We start from the raw sequence: 20,785 nt of genomic DNA, 5'->3' as shown, positions 1-20,785 counted from the left end.
AAATTGTACAAGTTAGAGGAACAGCATCTGACATTCTGCCCAGGTAGTCTACAACTGGCAGCATGAACAGTGAATTCTCCAGCTGCTCCCCCTCTGCTCCTCTTGATCCACGTGGTCCCCATCTCTTTCCCCTCCCCCCACCCCTCCATTGCCCATCATCCAGATACTCCTCCCACTGGTTCCCCTTCCCCCACTACTCCCCTCTGCCCTCCATTTAGACCATACTCCACTTTATCCTGTCAGATTCCATCATCTTCAGTCCTTTTGTCACTTCCACATCACCTCCCAGATTCTGGCGCCATTCCCGCTCTCCCCTCCACCCCTCTGCCTATCAGCCCCCTCACCTGGATCTTATCACCTACCAGCTCTTGTTCCACTCCTTCCCTCCACCTTTTTATACTGGCTATCTCCCCTCTCTTTCAGCCCAGATGAAGCATCTCAACCCAAAACTTCGACTGCCCATTTCCCTCCATAGATGCTGCCTGACCCACTGAGTTCCTCCAGCATTTTGTGTGTTGCTCCAGCTTCCAGCATCTGAAGTCTCTTGTGTCTCAATGAGAAACTACCTGAGCAGCCTATGAAAGTGTCAAAGATTCATTTAGTGGGATACAGAACAAATACACCATTCTTGCAGATTGGTGTCAATCAGCATAATCCACTAACCACAAATTAGTAATGAGAGTAATGTGCGCTATTGAGTCTTAAAAGCACAGAAACAGGCCCATTGGTTCACCAAGTCCATGCCATCCACTGTACCCATCTATAATGATTCCATTAGGTCCACAGCCATGGTCCAACTTCTTGGTAATTGAAGTTCTTGCCCAGATACTTAAATATTGTGAGTATCTGCCTTCCCCACCTCTTCAAACAGTGCATTCCAAACTATATGGAAAAAATTCCTTCTTGGATCCTTTCTAAGCCTCCTCTCTCTCATTTGAAACCTATGCCCTGTCTTAGACACTATGACCACTATGGGAAAATGATTTTTGCTACCTACCCTATCTACTTCTATCTTAATTTTTATAGACCTCTATCAGGTAACCCTCAACCTACTCTGCTCCAGGGAAACAAACCCAGTCTTTCTTTAGGACTGAAATGATTCAATCCAGTCAGCATCTTCATGAATTTTCTCAGCACAATCACATCCCTCCTTCAGTCTGGTGACCAGAACTGCACACAAGGTGTAGCCTGACCAATACTTTATAAAGTTGTAAAATGACATCCCAGCTCTTATATTCTATGCCATAGCCAATGAAGGCCAAGCTGCCGTTTTCAGGGATCTATGGACTTGTATGCAAAGACTCCTCTAGGGATCAACACTAACCCTCCCATTTACTGAGTGTGTCCTACCTATGTTTGCCCTCCCAAAATGCATCACCTCTTACTTGTCTGGATTAAGTTCCAGTTGCCATTGCTCCATCAAACTTTCCACTGATCTAATCTCATGCTGTAGCCTTGGAAAAACTTCCTCACTATCTACAAAACCACCATCATCTGCAAACTTATGTCCTACATTCACACCCAAGTTGTTAATGTATATCACAAACATTAGTGGTCCCAGCACCAATCCTTGGGATACACTATTCATCACAGACTTCCAGTCAGAAAATCAACCCCCCATAACCCTCCTTTCCTCATATTACCAAACCAACTTTGAATCTAATTTGCTCTAACCTTCTGGACCAGCCTACTATATGGGACCTTGTCAAAGGGCCTCATTAAAGTCCACATAGACAACATCCACTGCACTCCCCTCAAATTTGCAAAAGGCTGGCTTGCAGGTGCAACAGGTTATCAAGAAGGCAAATGGAATGTTGGCCTTCATTGCTAGAGGGAGTAAATTTAACAGCAAGAAGGTTATGCTGCAACTTTACAGGGTACTGGTGAGGCTGCACCTGGAATACTGTGTGCAGTTCTGGTCTCCTTACTTGAGGAAGGACATACTGGCTTTGATTGTGGTGCAGAGGAGGTTCACCCAGTTGATTCCAGAGATGAGGGGGTTAGCCTATGAGGAGAGATTGAGTTGTCTGGGACTATACTTGCTGAAATTCAGAAGAGTGAGAGGGAATTTTATAGAAAGATACAAAATTATGTAAGGGATAGATTAGAGGCAGGAAGGTTGTTTCCACTGGTAGATGAGACTAGAACTAGGGGACATAGCCTTAAGATTTGGGGGGAACAGATTTAGGATGGAAATGAGGAGAAACTTCTTCCCCAGAGAGTAGTGAATCTGTGGAATTCTCTGCTCAGGGAAGCAATAGAGGCTACCTCATTAAATATATTTGAAATACAGATAGATTTTTGCATAGTGGGGGAATTATGGGGGAAATGCAGGTAGGTGGATCTGAGTCCATAGCCAGATCAGCCATGATCTTATTGAATGGCAGAGCAGGCTTGACAGGCCAGATAGCCAACTTCTGCTCTTATTTCTTATGTTCTTATGTTATTAATGTGCTTGGTTACACCTTAAAAATTTTTTTAGCAAGTTCGTGAGACAGGATTCCTATGAACAAAGCTATCTTGACTATCCCAAATCAACCCCTACCTTTTTAAGTGAAGATAAATGCTGCCCATTACAAGTTTTTCTAACGGTTTCCCAACCACTGATACAAGACTCATTGGCCCATACTTTCCTGGTGCCCTTCCTGAATGAAGGAACAACATTTGTTACCATCCAGTAATTCACCTGTTTGACAGAGTCCCAACAATCTCCTTCTTTGCCTCCCATAGCAGCCTGGGATAACTGTCATCTGGCTCTGGGGATTTATCCACTTTTATTTGTCCCAAGGAATCCAACACCACCTCCTTCCTAATGTTGACTTGCTCCAGAAAATGGCCGTCCTTCACCCTGACTCTCCCTCAACCATATCCTTCTCACTGGTGAATAGGATGAGATTGTGGTAATGTGGTTATCTATGTTTTACTTCCAATTAAAGCTGACTGGATCAGTGATTGTCCATGGAAAATGCTCAGGCCTTGCAAATACCAACAGATAGGAGTTTTGGAGTTCACAGTTCTATCAATTGTCCACAGGGAAATGATACTTAAACCTTCATAAAACACAGGTCCTGCCTCAAATGGGATATTGTGTTTAATTCTTGTTGCTCTATTATAGGAAGGATGTGAAGGCATTAGAGGGGGTCCAGGAAAGATTATGAGAGTTCCTGGGATTAGGGGGCTACAATTACAAGGCCAGATTAGAGAGGATGGCTGAGGGGAGATTTCATGAAAATATACAAAATGATGATGGGTCTGAAAAGAATGGATGGTACAAGGCTGTTCCCTTTGGTGGAAGAACTGGAGGTCACATAAACTAAAGGGAAAAAGAATCAGTAGCAACATGAGGAAAATGTATTTTTTAATTTAAAGAATGCACAGCAGCAGATGTGGTGGAAGCAGGTTCCACTGCTAACTGGATAAATATATCGTGGAGACAAATTTGCAAGGCTATGGTGGAAGTGCTGGTGGATTGAACTGGAGTTGCTCTGGTGGAGCGCCCACATGGACGTGATGAGACAAATGGCCCAGTTCTGTATACTGACCATTCTACACTTCTATAAAGAACTTTCCATTCATATAATGCCAGTGCTAATCACGTACCCACTATCAACCTCAAACGGTCAGCTTCTCAATGGCAACTATGGCAGAATCTGGTTTCAAGTGCTCTCTAAATGGATATGTATGCTTTTCCTTTTAAGTTTGTCTAGTTTGCCTAGTACCGACGTTGGGCTAGAGTTACATGATTTATCCGTTTCTCCTTCGAAAATAAAAGGATACATTGGCTTTGGAGTGAGTGCAACATAGATTTTACCAGAACAATGCCAAAATTCCAAGCATTAAATTATATGAACCAGGATTGCATTCAGTGGAATTCAGAAAGTTAATGGGCGATTTGATTTACAACATTCAGAGGTGAATAAAAAAATAAAACCTTCTGTGCTGGTTAGGGAATCTGAGAATAAGAAAGTCCAAAAATTAAAACTTGACCATTCATAAGTGACATCAATTTACAGATAATGGTAGAAGCTTGGGACTCCCTTCTTCTAATGTCAAATCTGCTTCTATTGTTAATTTATGTCTGAGGTGCTTGTTAATCAAGATATTAAGGGATAAGGAGAAAACATGGATATTTACAGGAATGGTCTATGATCAGCCATAATCTCCTTAATAAGCAAAACAGGCACTCGAGACTAAATAGCCTACTGTTGATCTTGTACATTAAAGCAGACGAATTCATGTGTAACCCATTGTTACATCAATATAGACCTGCACCTAACATCATCGTACACATGTTCTAGGGACAGACTTGCACTTACCAGGAACATACCCATTATACAGGGATGGAACTGTCCTCACAAATACTCTATTATAAGAACCAACATGTACTCAATTGTACTGTATTCACATTAAACAGAAGGACCTACTCACCACTATACCCAGTGCTATACAGCAACAGGTCTGTATCTGTCACACCAACATACCCACCAGTCCTGTACCACAATGTCATACAGCGATAGTTTATGTCCACCAGAACTACACCCTAGTATTGTACCACTAACTGTTACCTGCAGACATTGCCTAAGTTCTAACCTGAGATTCTGTTACAAATTTTCAAAATCTAAATATAAACTTCACAATCATAATTTCACTTTATTAATGCTCAGTATGAACGCAAAAAGCAAGACATCACATACTCTAGAATTATCAAAGTAATGTTAAGATGTGGAGCTCTTCCCATTTTTTCACCTTCTGAGTTGATCTCAGCAGTGACTGCAGAATGTGAACAAGGGCAACTAACTTTAATTCCCAAACAGTGCTGAATGTACACATAACCATTCTATGCCTTTAATGCAGCTTACCACTGGAAATACTGATATCTGGGAGAATCCAATAGATGCAGTGAACATGAAGCTCAAATATACACTTACCAGCTCCACTCTTGGGCCTAGACCGTCAAGTATTTTGTGAGCTTCCTCTGCTTTTTTCTGTAACAAAAGTAAACATTAACTGTTAAAAGCTTTTCATTCCCCCAGTTATGAATTCCACGTCACTTATCACATTTGATCACACATTTCACACATGAAATTTAGCATACCAAAACAGCTCTAAAATTCTGCTGTTCTGACGGCTGTAAGCAGGTTATAGAATTACTTTGAAACCAGATGTAGTAACCTGAAAACCATTACTATCAAAGAAATTCACCAAGACATTTACGAAATGGTCCACCCATCTCCATGTTCTGGTGTAAAGATTTCTTCTAAGGGCAACTTTAACACTAGGTTCAGTTCAGGCTCCTCATGATTAACCTGACAAAGGTAAAAGTCAATGTTGTGGATATTCCTACCCAGCTACCATTAGCTGTTAACCTTCACAGATTCCTACTGTAGATGAAGTACAATTACCACATCACTAACTTTACATTCATACTGAATGTGAGAATTAGAGCTTCTACAAGTTAGTGACTATTAACGCAAATCAGAACAATGACATCACAGAACTTTATGTACATAGATGCTGCTCAGAATGGAACAAATACCAGCCACAAAGATTAAACAGTGCACAAAGTTGATACATCCGTTGAACTTGGAGACACAAGAAACAACCATCCTGGTGACATGTGTAGCAAGTGTTGGTTGCTTGAGGAACTCCGGCTCAAAGTCGATGAGATGGAATCTGAGTTTCAAACACTGCAACACATCAGGGAGGGGAAGAATTACCTGGATACTGTGTTTCAGGAGACAGTCACACCCCTTAGATTAACTATATCAAATCGGTCAGTGGTCATGGACAGGAGAGTGTGACTATGAGTGTGGCAGGTAGAGGGATCCAGGAGGTAGTGTTGAACATAGAACATTACAGCACAGTACAGGCCCTTTGGCCAACGATGTTGTGCTGACATTTTATCCTGCTCTAAGATCTATCGAACCCTTCCCTCCCACATAGCCACATGAATGATAGAAAAATAGGGGGCTATCTAAGATTCTCTTAAATGTCCCTAATGTATCTGCCCCCACAACCTCTGCTGGCAGTGCGTTCCACGCACCCACCACTTTGTGTAAAAAAAAACTTACCCCTGACATCCTCCTTATACCTTCCTCCAATCACCTTAAAATTATGTCCCCTCGTGTTAACGATTTTCACCCTGGGAAAAGGTCTCTGACTGACCACTCAATCTATGCATCTTATCTTGTACACCTCTATCAAATCACCTCTCATCCTCCTCCTCTCCAAAGAGGAAAGCTCTAGCTCACTCAAACTACCCTCATAAGACATGCTCTCCAATCCAGGCAACATCCTGGTAAATCTCTGCATCCTCTCTAAAGCTTCAACATCCTTCAATATAATGACACGACCAGAACTGAACATGATACTCCAAGTGTAGTCTAACCAGAGTTCCATAGAGTTGCAACATTACCTCTCGGCTCTTGAACCCAATACCCCGACTAATGAAGGCCAACACACCATACACCTTCTTAACAACCCTATCGACCTGCACGGCAACTTTGAGGGATCAATGGACGTGGACCCCAAGATCCCTCTGTTCCTCCACACAGAGTCCTGCTATTAACCTTGTATTCTGCCTTGAAATTCAATCTTCCAAAGTGTATCATTTCACACTTTTTCGGGTTGAACTCCATCTGCCACTTCTTAGCCAAGCTCTGCATCCCATCAATGTCCTGTTGTAATCTACAGCAACCTTCTACACTATCCACAACATCACCAACCTTCGTGTCATCTGTAAACTTACTAACCCACCCTTCCACATCCTCATCCAAGTCATTTATAAAAAATCACAAAGAGTAGGGGTCCCAGAACAGATCCCTGCAGAACACTACTGGTCACCGACCTCCAGGCAGAATACACTCCATCTACTACCACCCTCTGTCTTCTATGGGCAAGCCAATTCTGAATCCACACAGCCAAGTTTCCCTGGATCCCATGCCTCCTGACTTTCTGAATGAGCCTTCCATGAGGAACCTTATCAAACGCCTAACTAAAATCCATGTACACCACATCCACTGCTCTACTTTCATCAATGTGCTTTGTTGCATCCTCAAAGAATTCAATCAGGCTTGTGAGGCATGACCTGCTCCTCACAAAGCCATGCTGACTGCCCCTGATCAGCTTATTGCTTCTCTGAATGCCCATAAATCCTGTCTAAGAATCTTCTCCAGTAATTTACCCACCACTGAAGCAAGACTCACTGATCTATAATTCCCAGGGTTATCCCTACTCCCTTTCTTAAACAAAGGAACAACACTTGCCACCCTCCAATCATTTGGCACTACTCCTGTGGCCAGTGAGGACACAAAGATCATCGTCAAAGGTGCAGCAATCTCTTGAGGGAATAACCCTGGATATATCCCATCCGGCCCCACTGACTTATCTATCCTAATGTTTTTCAAAAGTTCCAGCACATCCTCTTTCCATGTCCTAGCGTATCAGTCTGTTGTACACCATCCTCACAAACGTCAAGGTCTCCCTCTCTCTGTGGTGAATACCGAAGCAAAGTATTCATTAAGGACCTCCCCTACCTCTTCCGACTCCAGGCACATTTCCTCTTTTATTCTTAATTGGTCCTACCCTCACTCTAGTCATCCTACTGTTCTTCACACACGTGTAGAACGCCTTGGGGTTTTCCTTGATCCTACTCACCAAGGACCTCATGCCCCCTTCTAGCTCTCCTAAGACTATTCTTAAGCTCCCTCCTGGCTACCTTATAACTCTCCAGAGCCCTGTCTGATCCATACTTTCTGAACCTTAGGTAAGCTTCTTTCTACCTCTTAACAAGATATTCTACATCTCTTGTCAACCATGGTTCCTTCACTCTGCCTCAATGGGTCAAACCTGTGCAGAACCCCATGCAAGTATTCCTTAAACCACTTCCACATTTCCACTGTGCACTTCCCCAAGAACACCTCTTCCCAATTTACGCTCCCAAGTTTCTGCCTAATAGCATCATAATTCCCCCTCCCCCAATTAAACACTTCCCCATATCATCTGCTCTTATCCCTCTCCAAGACTATGGTAAAGAACATGTAAAGGAGCCTCAGCCCTTGAACTCATCTAGCATGTTTGAGATTCCAGCTCACTATGTGGACAAGGGCAGAGACTGCAGGAAGGATGAGCAACCTAACCATAGCACTGTTTTGGGGTGCCATTCAAGATGGGGGACAGAAATGTAGTTGTAATTGGAGATAGTATAGTCAAGGCAATAAACACTGTTCTCTGTCACCAGGATCGAGAGTCCCAATGCCTGGTGCCCAAGTTCAGGAAATTTCATCTGGCCTGCAGAGGAATCTGGAGTTGGAGAGGAAAGATCCAGTTATCATGGTCCAAGTGGGTTCCAACGATACAGGTAGGATGAGGAAAGAGGTTCTGCAGAGGGAATATGAGCAGCTAGGGACCAAATTAAAAAAACAGAAATAAAAAAGCAATCTCTGGATCACTACCTGAGCCACGTGCTAATTGGCACAGAGTCAACATGGTTAAAGAGTTAAATGCGTCTCAAAGATTGATGTGGGAGAAGTGGATTTGAATTCATAGGTCACGGGCACCAGTGTGGGGAAAGGAGATAAATATTCCAATGAAATGGGCTCTACCTGAATTATGCTGGGACAAGAATCCTAGCGAATTGCATAATTAGGGTTGTAGGGCTTTAAACTAAACGATGGGGGATAGACTTAACAGCATGGACAGTTGAGGAAAAGATTGAAGGGAAGGGCAGCATAGGAGAGGTGATTGAAGTCTCCAGAATAAAAAAGTTTAGAAAGGGTTAGGGATCTAACTTCAGGCAACACGGGTACAACTTTGAGAAGGAAGGCAGTGAAAACAGGACTGAGGGTGTTATACTTGAAATGCGTACAGAATATGTAACAAGGCAAATGAAATTCGCTGGTACAATGTCCTGGGCATCACAAAGTCGTGGCTGAAAGAGGATCAGAGCTAAACATCCAAGGATACGCATCCTATCGAAAAGACAGGAAAGTGGGCAGAGGGAGAGGGTGGACCGGTTGGTTTAAAAAAAAAATGAAATTATAAAAATAGCAAGGAATAATATTGGATCAGAAGATGTAGAATCTTTGTAGGTAGAATTAAGGAACCACAAAGATAAAAAGATCCTGATGGGGATTACAGGCTTCTGAATAGTAGTCAGGATGTGGGGTACAAAATACACCAGGAGACAGAAAAAGGCATGTGAAAAGGCAATATTACAATGATCATGGGGACTTCAATATGCAGTAGACTGGGCAAATCCAGTTGGCAGTGGACCACAAGAGAAAGAATTTGTGGAATGTCTACGAGGTGTTTTTGTTTAGAGCAGCTTGTGGTAAAACCCATTAAGAGCAGGCAGTTCTGAATTTGGTGTTGTATAATAAGGCAGACTTGATCAAGAAACTCAAGGTGAAGGAACCCTTAGGAGGCAGTGACCATAATATGATAGAATTCACCCTGCAGTTTGAGAGAGAAACTGAAATCTGATGTAAGAGTATTACAGCTGAGTAAAGGTAACTACAGGGGCATGAGGGAGTAGCTCGCCAGAGCTCATTGGAAGGGGACCCTAGCAGGGAAGATGATGGAACAGCAATGGCAGGAGCTTTTGGGTGTATTGGGAGACAGAGCAGAATTTCATCCCAAGGAAGAAGCAGCACACTAAGGGGAGGACGAGGCTACCATGGCTGACAAGAGAAGTCAGGGAAAAGAGCAAAAGCAAAAAAGGGCAAACAATACGGCAAAGATTAGTGGGAAGCCAGAAGATTGAGAAGCCATTAAAAGTCAACAGAGAACAAGTAAAAAAGCTGGAAGAAAATGAAATATGAGGGTAAACTACCCAATAATATAAAAGATCCCAAGAAGTTTTTTTTAAAAGATACATAAAGAGTAAGAGAGATGCTAGAATGGACAATGGACTGCTGGAAAATGATGCTGCAGAAATAGTAATGGGGAATAGAGAAATGGTGGAGGAACTGAATAAGTACTTTGCATCAGTCTTCACAGTGGAAGATACCAGTAAAATTCCAGAAATTCAAGAGAGTAGGGGTCAGAGGTGAGTGTAGTGGCCATTACTAAGAAGAAGGTACTTGGGAAGCTGAAAGGCCTGAAGGTGGATAAATCACCTGGACCGGATGGACTACACCCCAGAATTCTGAAAGAGAGCTGAAGGGATTGTGGAGGCATCAGCAGTGATCTTTCAACAATCACAGGAGTCACAGAGTGTCCCAGAAGAGTGGAAAATTGCAAACGTGACACCCCTGTTTAAGAAGGGAGAGAGGCGAAAGACAGGAAATTATACGCTGGTTAGCCTGACCTTGGTGGTTGGTAAGATTTTAGAAACTACTAAAGCTGAAATTCTGGATTACTTGGAAGTACATGATAAAATAGGGCAAAGTCAGCAGAGTTTTGTTAAGGGGAAATCTTGCCTGACACATCTGTTGGAATTCTTTGAGTTGGTAACAAGCAGGTGAGACAAAGGAGAGTCAGTGGATGTTATTTACTTAGATTTTCAGGCAGCCTTTGACAAGGTACTTCACAAGAGGCTGCGAAACAAGAGCCCATGGTGTTAGAGGTAAGGTACAAGCATGGATAGAAGTTTGGCTGAATGGCAGAAGGCAGTGGGGATAAAGGGGTCCTTTTCAGGATGGCTGCCAGTGACTAGTGGAGTTCTACAGGGTCAGTGTTGGGACCACAATTTACTGTTCATATGTTAATGATCTGGATGGAGGAACTGATGGCATTGTGGCCAAATTTGCAGATGATACCAAGATAGGAGGAGGTGCAGGTAGTGTCACAGAGGCAGTGAGTCTTCAGAAGGACTTGGACAGGTTGGGAGACCAGGCAAAGTGGCAGATGGAATACAGTGTAGGGAAGTGTTGGACTATGCACTTTGGTAGGAAGAATAAAGGTGTAGACTATTTCCTAAATGGGGGGAGAATTCACAAATCAGAGGTGCAAGGGGACTTGGGAGTCCTAGTTCAGGATTCCTTTAAGGTTAACTTGCAGGTTGAGTCAGTAGTAAGGAAGGCAAATGCAATGTTAGCATTCATTTTGAAAGGACTAGAATATGAGAGCAACGATGTAATGCTGAGGCTCTGCAGGGCATTGGTCAGACTGCATTTGGAATATTGAGAGCAATTTTGGGCCTCATATCTAAGGAAGGATGTGCTGGCCCTGGAGAGGTTTGCAAGAATGATCTCAGGGATGAAAGGCTTAACCTACAAGGAGCGTTCGATGTCTCTGAGCCTGTACTTGATGGGGTTCAGAAGGATAAGGGGAAATCTCATTGAAACCTACCAGATACTGAAAGGCCTGGATAGAGTGGATGTGGAGAGGATGGTTCCATCAGTTTGAGAGTCTAGGATCTAAGGGTACCACCTCAGAATAAAAGGGATATCCCTTTAAAACTGAGATGAGGAGGAATTTCTTCAGCCAGTGGGTGGTGAATCTGTGGAATTTGTTGCCAGTGAGGGCTGTGGCAGCTATGTCATTGGGTGTATTTAAGGCAAAGTTTGATAGGTAGGTAAGGGGGTTATTGGAAGAAGGTAGGAAATTGTGGTTTTAAAAAATTAGCCATGCTCGAATGGCAGAGCAGAATCGATGGGCCGAATGGCCTAATTCTGCTTTATCATCTTATGGACTACACAAAAGCAAAATACTGTGGATGCTGGAAATCTGAAATAAAAGCAGATAACACTGGAATTTTTCAGCAGAATTTGTGGAGAAGCAACAAAAGTTCAAAAAGAACCTGTGGATAGAGCAAAACTTCAGGTCACTGGCCAAACTGGGAAAAGTTTTTGATAGATTCATAAAAAGGAGTTTTGGGGTGGTAGGGGAGAAGTGCGGATAGAGAACAAATAAGTGTGATATGGTGGAAAAGAGATTAAGTGATGAAAGGAAGGAAACTACAAGGCGAGAGAGGTCAATTTTAGGACAAGGCAACAAAATAAAAGGCAGCCTGGAAGAGATATAAATGGGGGAAGCAGAGTAATTATCTGAAATTACAAGAAAATACCATGAATGCACAAAACCCTTGTTATCTGATATGGCCAAACTGAATTTTGTTTCCAGAATATGCAGAATCAAAAGACCACGTATTTTTTCCTCAGATTTATATTCAGCTTCATAAGAACAGTGGAAAAAGACAAGAACAGAGAGGTTCGAGTTGAAGCGGAACACTCAAATGGGCACCCACCAGTTGTGGGCTAACAAGAGGAGTTCTGTAAAGAGGTCACCCACTTCATGCTTTACCTCTCCAACATAGAAGGGTCTACATGTGAGCAAAGAACAAAGCACTAAATTTATTATCTACTTAAGCAGCTGCTTCACCTGGAGAAGGTTTAACATCTCCTGTAGCTACAGAGGAAGTGCCACAAAAAGGCAAATGGAGGACAAAAAGGCAAATGGAGGACAAAAAGGCAAATGGAGGACAAAAAGGCAAATGGAGGACAAAAAGGCAAATGGAGGACAAAAAGGCAAATGGAGGACAAAAAGGCAAATGGAGGACAAAAAGGCAAATGGAGGACAAAAAGGCAAATGGAGGACAAAAAGGCAAATGGAGGACAAAAAGGCAAATGGAGGACAAAAAGGCAAATGGAGGACAAAAAGGCAAATGGAGGCTGGTGGACATATAAAGAATGCATCAGGGCACCCTTGATAAACAGTCCCTTCAGCACCGAAAGATGTGTCTAGAGGTGCCAATAAATATCAACATGCATAGAGCCATTACTTACCTGCTAACTCTTTTCAGCAGTGAGTTCTGCTTAGATAAATTGGCACATAGTCTTACTGTTTCTGCCAACTGAATCTTATGTCTCAACTGTACTGTGTACTTCACTGTTTCTAAGTTACTCAGCAGTACGGCTATAAGCCCATGTAGATTTTTGTTTAAAAAAGTGGTGGAAGCAGACTACCCTTTTTAGTAGATTGAACTCAGAAAACCATCTATGGATGATGAGGTGTCATATTTTAAAAGGCTTAAAAAAATTAATGGGCATGGAAGTAACAACACACTAAGAAATCTCTCATTCACTCGTAAACACAAGCCTGGTAACCAACAATACTCTGATCTATTCCTAGCATAGTTATTTGTTTACATAACTGAACCTGACATCAGGCACCCCCCCCCCCCCACTTCTGATTGCAATTCAGCCTGTGCAAGCTAAAAGCATATCTGACAAAGCACTCAACGCACATATGTTTCTCACGATTTAATTATTAGTGAAAGAAGGAATGAAAAATTCCTACTGTATTTATCCTTACCCTGTTTTCGTCATAGATGATCTGGACAATACTGCGATGTTTTGCTTCCACTGGAGGAGGAGAGACAGGCTTCTCAGGCTCGGGAGGCTTAGCTGCTTCCTCTTCAAGCTGTTGCTAAGAAGCAACATAGAAAGAGAATCAACATTTCTTGCCAGCATATACAGGCTTTGCATCTTAAATTGCAGCATTCTTTTATAATGAAAAGAAAATCTAAATTTTTTATCTGGCTTCTTCATACTGTCCAGCACTGGAGGAGTCACCATATCAAAACATAACTTCTCTTTAACAATAATGAGTGGAGTGTTCTTCCACACAAAGTGGAAGTACAAAATGAATTTCTCCAACTGAAGCTCATCTAAAACTGTGCTCTCATATCCCGTCCTGTTCACACTTACTGGCCACACTTGCTCCAGTCTTTCACCAAATGAAATTTAAATTTCTGAATGTATGCTGCTATAAAGCTAACAAATATATAATTATTCCATGAATAATTGGGGATAAAATTATGTAGTTCCACTAAAGTTGCAATGAAAACACACACAAAATAAATATGTATACAAAAGTTACATTTGATATCTTTAAGTGGGTATGTATCCATGCACAATTTGTAAATTTACTTGATTTCAGTGTCGAAGCGCTTCAGTATAAACTACATTTCTTTCTTTTTGAATTCAGTGTAAAAATGTAGAGATTATTTTTATCTCTAACTCTGCAGCAACCAACATACAGCTGACCCTGGGAAAATCAATGAGTTGGGATTAAGGCCAATAACTTTTAGTGATTGCCCTTGCACCACGTAATGCTCATAGCAAAACTAAGTTGAATAGGGAATTGAAGTCGCTTGAACAGAAAAGGTTGATCAGAAAGGATAACTGGAATACGAGGTATGTAGACAGTTTCCCACAAAGGCACTACCAAGTCATTATTGTAGTCTCAATTACATATGGGAGCAATTTATGAACTAATAATCTTGTGCCACTGCATAGTATTGGTGGATCCAAATTCCTGAGTATCATGATTTGAGCTCATTCTTTTAGTTCAAGATCATGTGACAGCACACCAGGTGTGACAGAGTTTAAAACTTCAACAGGAAAATGTACAGCCTCATCAATGTCTGTCAGACTGTCAATAGATTTATATTGTACAGGGATGCTTCGAAAGGAGGATTGTATGGCATGGCATCATTTTTTAGTGCTAAACTTGCTCTTTCACGCACCACTGGTAATTCAAATAGTGTTCAGTGATATTTGGGAAAACAGCCTGCATCAAGTGACCTAACAGTGCAGCCCAAGTTTTTCATAGAACAGTACAGCACAGAACAGACCCTTCTGCCCACAATATTGTGCCGATATAGCTAATCCCTCCTATTTAAAGAATGCCCATATCCCTCTATTTTCCTCTTATTCATTTGCTCATCCAAGCCCCTCTTAAAAGCCCCCAATGAATTTGCCTCCACCACCCTATCAGACAATGCATTCCAGGCATCCACCTCAGTAAAAAGCGTAGCCCTCATGTCTGTTCTGAACCTACCCCCTCTCACCTTAAATGCATGCCCTCTGGTATTGGATCGCTCAATAATGGGAAAAAAATATTGCTTGTCCACCCTATGCCCCTCATAATTTTATACACTTCCAACAGATCACCCCTCAGCCTCCACTGCTCCAGAGACAAGAGCCCAAGCTTGTCCAACATCTCCTGATAGCACATGCCCTCTAATGCAGGCAGCATCCTAGTAAACCTCTTCTGCACCCTCTCTAAAGCCTCAACATCATTCCTATAGTGAGGTAACCAGAAATGCATGCATAACTCTAAATGCAGCCTAACCAGACTTCTATAGAGATGCATTATAACTTCTTAACTCCTACACTCAATACCTCAATTAATAAATGCAAGCATTCCATAAGCCTTCTTAACCACCCTATCAACCTGTGTAGCCATTTTCAATGAGTCATGGACTTGCACCCCAAGGTCTCACTGCTCTTCAACACTGTTAAGGGTCTTGCCCTTACAAGTGTACTGCCTCTTGACATTAGTCTTACCAAGGTGCAACACCTCATATTTATCTGGGTTAAACTCCATCTGCCATTTCTCTGCCCACATCTGCAACTGATCTATATCATGATCTATCCGTCGGCAGTCTTCTACACTATTCACACTCCACCAATCTTAGTATCGTCTGAAAATTTACTAGCCCACCCATCAACATACTCAACCAGGTCATTTATATGCATCACAAACAACAGAGGTCCCAGTACAGATCCCTATGGAACACCACTGCTCACAGGCCTCCAGTCCGAATAAGTCCTCTTCAACCACCACCATATTCTCCGGGCACACCAATTCTGGATCCACACAGCCAATTCTCCACTGACCCCATGCATCCGAACTTTCTTAATTAACCGATTATGTGGGACCTTGTCAAATGCCTTACTGAAGTCCACATAGATGACATCCACAGCTCTACCTTCATCAATCTCTCTCGTCACCCTGTCAACCACTCAACCAGGTTAGTAAGACACGACTTGCCCTGCACAAAGCCATGCTAACTTTCCCTAATCAAGCCACTGGATTCCAGATGCTCATATATCCTATCTAAGAATTTTCTCCAGCAATTTCCCTGCAACTGACATGAGACTCACTGGTCTATAGTTCCCTGGATTTTCCCTTGTTCTTTTCTCTGAAATCATTCCTGCTGAGTCTTTCCCCATTTCCTAATTTAATTAAATTCGAACCAAACTCACAGATGGATCGCCTGCCAAATTCACTTGTATATTGGTTTTCAAGTGCAATCCTTCTCCCCCAAGATTATGATGCTTTAATACAGGCTTTCAATTCATCTGCTTTAGTACCTCGTGGAATTACTGGTAGTGTTTGAAGAAAACCTCCACTAAAATATCACCTCATTAATTTATTATTGTGTCTAAGATCTTGCAATGTTCAACCAATGCTTCAATGGCTGTCTTGCGAGCCAATGCACATTCATCCCAGACAATACATAGAAACATAGAAAACCTACAGCACAATACAGGCCTTTTGGCCCACAAAGTTGTGCCGAACATGTCCCTACGTTTACCATCTTTTAGAATTGTTTCCTGTGCAGTTACCCAATCAATGTAACATGTTGCAGTCTCCACATCTGTCAAATTTAAAGGGAGTTTAAAAGCTGAATATGCAGTTTTCCCTTGTCAAAACTGTTGACGCACTGCCCAATGATGCCATGACCAGAGCAATCATGCTACGTCTTCGAACTTTAGCCAATAGTAGATTAATAAGGAAAGTTTTCCCACTATGACCAGAAGCATTCGAAAAAAAAGGTTCCTTGGTCACTGTAAACGGACCCTGTAGTAAGTATTTCAGGCATTTCTTTGGTATCTCAGTAAACTTAGTTCTCTCTCTGCGATATATTTAACATATATTTAACCTGCTCTCTCATGAAAACTCAATGCACAAATTTCCAGTTTCTCTTTGTGGTTCAGGTAGACTAAAGGTACTTGGGTCAACTCCACCCAAATATATCGTACCTTAAAAATGGACCTGAAAAATAGTTATCGATTTTCAATGGGGGATAAAATTAAATTATGCCCCCTTTGGGCTATGGAGAGCCTCCTTTGGGGGCCTTGAAAAACTAAATTAGGACCTTGTGGTGCTTGGGCCAGAAGCAAACCTCCTAGCTAGTATGGCAAGCACAGCCAAATGAAGCAGGAGCAAACCTCTCAGTGCGTAGCGGCAACAAGAGTTGTGAGGACAGCAAATGTAATCACACCAGATAGACTTGTACTGCTTCCTAGGCATGGTCTGCAGGCTACGTTTTGTGTATCAAATTTATAGATGGTATATATACTGCAACCATGGTGCATCAGTGGTGTTGAGTGTGAATGCTTAGAGGCACCAATCAGGTGGACTGTTTTTTTTGGATGGCACTGAACTGTGTTGCTGGAGTTGCATTCAGCCAGGAAAGTGAAGAGTAGACCATCACATTCTTGACTTGTGCTTTATAGATGTTAGAAAGTCACTTACCATGAGATACCCAGCCTCTGAACTGCTCTTGTAGCCACAGAATTTCAATGATTGCTCCAATTAACTCTGGTCAGTGGTGACTCCTCCTTTCCCTGCCCTATCACATTTCCTCAAGAATGTTGATGTTGGAAGTCTTGACTACGGTAATGACATTGAAGTGGAGATCATCAGACTCTCCAGTTAGAAACAGTTATTGCCTGACATTCACTGCATAACACTGGGATGATGCAATTATTATTGGATATATATTAAGCCTACAATATCAAGGAACTCTTGCAGTTGTGTTCTGGGGCTAACCTTGAGAAATCACAACCATACACCTTTGTGTGACTTATATTAGCCCAGTTGAGATTTCCCCCTAAAATCTTTTGCCTTCAGTTTTACCTGGCTTTCTTGATGTTAAGTGGCATTTTGTAGCAAAAGGCAGTTAACTCTCACCTTGAGAGCTGGAGCTACACAACCTTGGTTAAACACAGAACATTAGTGAAGAGTTGGTTGAGAAGAATGAGAGCCAATTTTATTGAAATTTTGAGATTCTTTGGAGGGGGGGGGGGCTAAGCAACATTAACACGAGGAACCTGTTTCCCTTCATGGATGAATTTAGAACTAGAGGGCACAGTTCCAGAATAAGGGGATGCTCACTTAAGACCAAGATATAGATGCTACAGACATGACAGAGGTGCGGTAAGAGAGGAGGGGCAAGTTACCTTCTTGATGAAAGAGAACATAACCATAGACATTAGAGAGGATTCTTGGAGTATCATTCAGTGAGGTCATATGGTTAGAACTTAGAAACAAGAAGGGGATGATCACTTTGATAGAATTGTATTACAGCACCCCACCCCCCCAAATAGTCAACGGGAATTGGAGGAGCAGATATGTAGAGAGATTGCCGCTAGATGTAAACATAATAGGGTAGAATTAGTGGGAGATTTTAACTTCCCTAATATTGACTGGGCCAACCATAGTGTAAGAGGCTTGGATGGAGTGGAATTTGTGAAATGTATCCAAGAAAGCAAAAGAAGTATAAATATAGAAGCTAAAGAAGTAGAAATATATGGAAGGAACTACGAGAGAAGGTGCAACACTGGACCTCCTCCTAGGGAATGAGGTAGGGCAAGTGGTCAAGGATTGCCTGTTAGCAAGCACTTTGGTCCAGTGACAATTATTTTATTAGTTTTTAAATAGTTATGGAAAAGAATGTGACCGGTTCACAGGTCAAGGTCCTGAACTAGGGCAGAGTAAATTTTGGAGCCATTAAGCGGGATCTTGCAGAGGTTGATTGGCTGAGAATGTTTGCAGGGAAAGGAACATCTGCCAAGTAGGAGGCCTTTAAAAGTGTGATGTCAGGTGTTCAGGGCCTGCATGTTCCTGATCAGGTGAAGGGCAAGGCTGTCAGGTTTCAAGAGCCCTGGTTGACGAGAGATATTGAGGCTCTGGTTAAGAAAAAGAGGGAGGCATACACTGCATGTGAACAATTAGGAACTAGTGAATCTCATGCTGACTGCAAGAAGTGTTAGAGAAAAAAGAGGGCAAAAAAGAGTATATGGGAAGGATCTCGCAGGCAAGGTGAGGCAAAAATCACAAGAGATTCTATAGGTATATTAAGAGTAAAAGGGTGCCTAGGGAGAAAATAGGTCCCTTTAAGGATCAGCATGGCCATCTGTGTGTGGAACCAAAGGAAATAGGTAGGATTTTTAATGAATATTTCTCTTCAGTTTTCACTTTGGAGAAAACTATGGTGCTATGGAAATGGGGGAAATGAGTGGTGTTGTCTTAGACCGCATACAAATTAGCCAGGAGGACATATTGGAGGCCTTAAAGTGCATTAAGGTGGATAAACCCCCAGGGCCCAACCTGGTGCATTCTCCAACCTTGTGGGAAGCTTGAGTAGAAATCATGGAGCCTTTGCAGAGATTTTTGCTTCATCTCTGGCAACAGGTGAAGTTCCGGAGGAGCAGAATGAGGCTAATGTGATGCCGTTGTTTAATAAGGGTAGTAATAAGCCAGGAAACTACAGGCCAGTGAGCCTGACACCAGTGGTGAGTAAATTGCTGGAGGGGATTCTGAGGGACAGGAACTGCTAACATTTGAAGAGACAGGGTCTAAAATCGGGAAAGTCAGCACGGCTGTGTGCGTGGGAAGTAACGTCTGACAAACCTCTTGGAGTTCTTCGAGTTGGTAACCAAGGGGGTAGATGAGGGTAGGGCAGTGGATGTTGTCTTTATGGACTTTAGCATGACATCTGACAAGATCTCTCATGGCAGGCTAGTCTGGAAGGTTAGATTGCATGGAATCCAGGGGGAGATAGCGATTGGATTCATAATTGGCTCAGTGGTAGGAAGCAGAGTGTGATGTTTGAGGGTTGTTTCTCAGACTGGAGGCCTAGTGGTGTGCCACAGGGGTCAGTGCTGGTACCTTTGTTGTTTGTAATTTATATAAATGATTTGGATGTGAATGTACAAGGCATAGTTAGTAAGTCTGTGGATGATACTAAACTAGGTGGTGCTGTAGATAGTGTAGAAGGCTATGAAAAATTACAGAGGGATCTTGGTCAGCTCAGTATGTGGGCTGAGGATTGGCAAATGGCTTTCAATCCAGATAAATGTGCAGTATTGCATTTTTTGAGATCAAACCAGGGTAGGACTTATACAGTGAATGCTAGAGCTCTGGGCAATGTTATGGGTCAGAGGTACCTAGGAGTGTAAGTGCATAATTCGCTGAAAGTGGCATCTCAGGTAAAGTAAGATAGCTTCCCATAAGTGTTGCCACGCTTCTGGTGCGAATATAGCATGCCCACAACCTCCTAACCCGTACATCTTTGGAATGTGGGAGGAAACCAGAGCACCTGGAGGAAACCCACACAGACACGGGAAGAATGTACAAACTCCTTACAGACAGTGGCTGGAATTGAACCCGGATCGCTGGTGCTGTAATAGCGTTACACTAACCGCTACACCACCGTGCCTGCCCTCTACACTACCATTTGGCACACTGGCCTTCATCAGTCAGGGCATTGAGTATAGGAGTTGGGAAGTTATGTTGCAGTTATACAAGACATTGGTATGGTCGCACTTGGAGTATTGTACAGTTTTTTTTTCACCCTATCATAGGAAAGATGGATAGGAGAGGTTTGTACCACAAGTACATGGATAGGGGAGATTTAGAGGGCTAGGGGCCAAATGTGGGCAGACGGGACTAGCTCATTGAGCAACACATTTGGCATGAACAAGTTGGATTGAAGCGTCTGTACGACTTCAAGGGCTGAGCTTCTTTGGAATTCCTTACACAGTCCTTAAAGAGACAAAATCCCATCTTCACATGTTGTACTATTCTATGTAACTTTATAAAATATTTGTTAGGCCTTTCCTAGAGTATTTGGGGCAGTTCTGGGCACCACACTGTAAAGAGGATGTGATTGTGCTAGAAAGGGTGCAGGGGAGATTTACCAGGAGAGATTAGATGGGCTGGGTTTGTTTTCCCTGGAACAGTGGAGGATAAGAGATGAGCT

The 20,785-nt window shown here is 42.5% G+C and overlaps 1 protein-coding gene across 11 annotated transcripts in view; it reads right to left on the bottom strand.

Annotated features, from left to right (window-relative positions):
- ncor1 (nuclear receptor corepressor 1) overlaps positions 1-20,785 on the bottom strand; it is a 288,134-nt gene that overhangs the window by 207,743 nt on the left and 59,606 nt on the right. For all 11 annotated transcript variants that reach the window (XM_052035511.1, XM_052035515.1, XM_052035517.1 and 8 more), the window contains exons 6-7: positions 13,258-13,371; positions 4,929-4,985 (exon numbers count right to left, since the gene is read on the bottom strand). In XM_052035511.1, coding sequence (XP_051891471.1) covers positions 4,929-4,985; positions 13,258-13,371 — 171 coding nt within the window. The remainder of the gene's footprint in view (positions 1-4,928; positions 4,986-13,257; positions 13,372-20,785) is intronic.

The sequence above is a fragment of the Pristis pectinata genome, chromosome 21 (assembly GCF_009764475.1).
Source record: "Pristis pectinata isolate sPriPec2 chromosome 21, sPriPec2.1.pri, whole genome shotgun sequence".
In the NCBI taxonomy this organism is placed as follows: domain Eukaryota; kingdom Metazoa; phylum Chordata; class Chondrichthyes; order Rhinopristiformes; family Pristidae; genus Pristis; species Pristis pectinata.
Note: the sequence above shows the minus strand (reverse complement) of the source record. Positions and strands in the feature narration are given on the sequence as shown.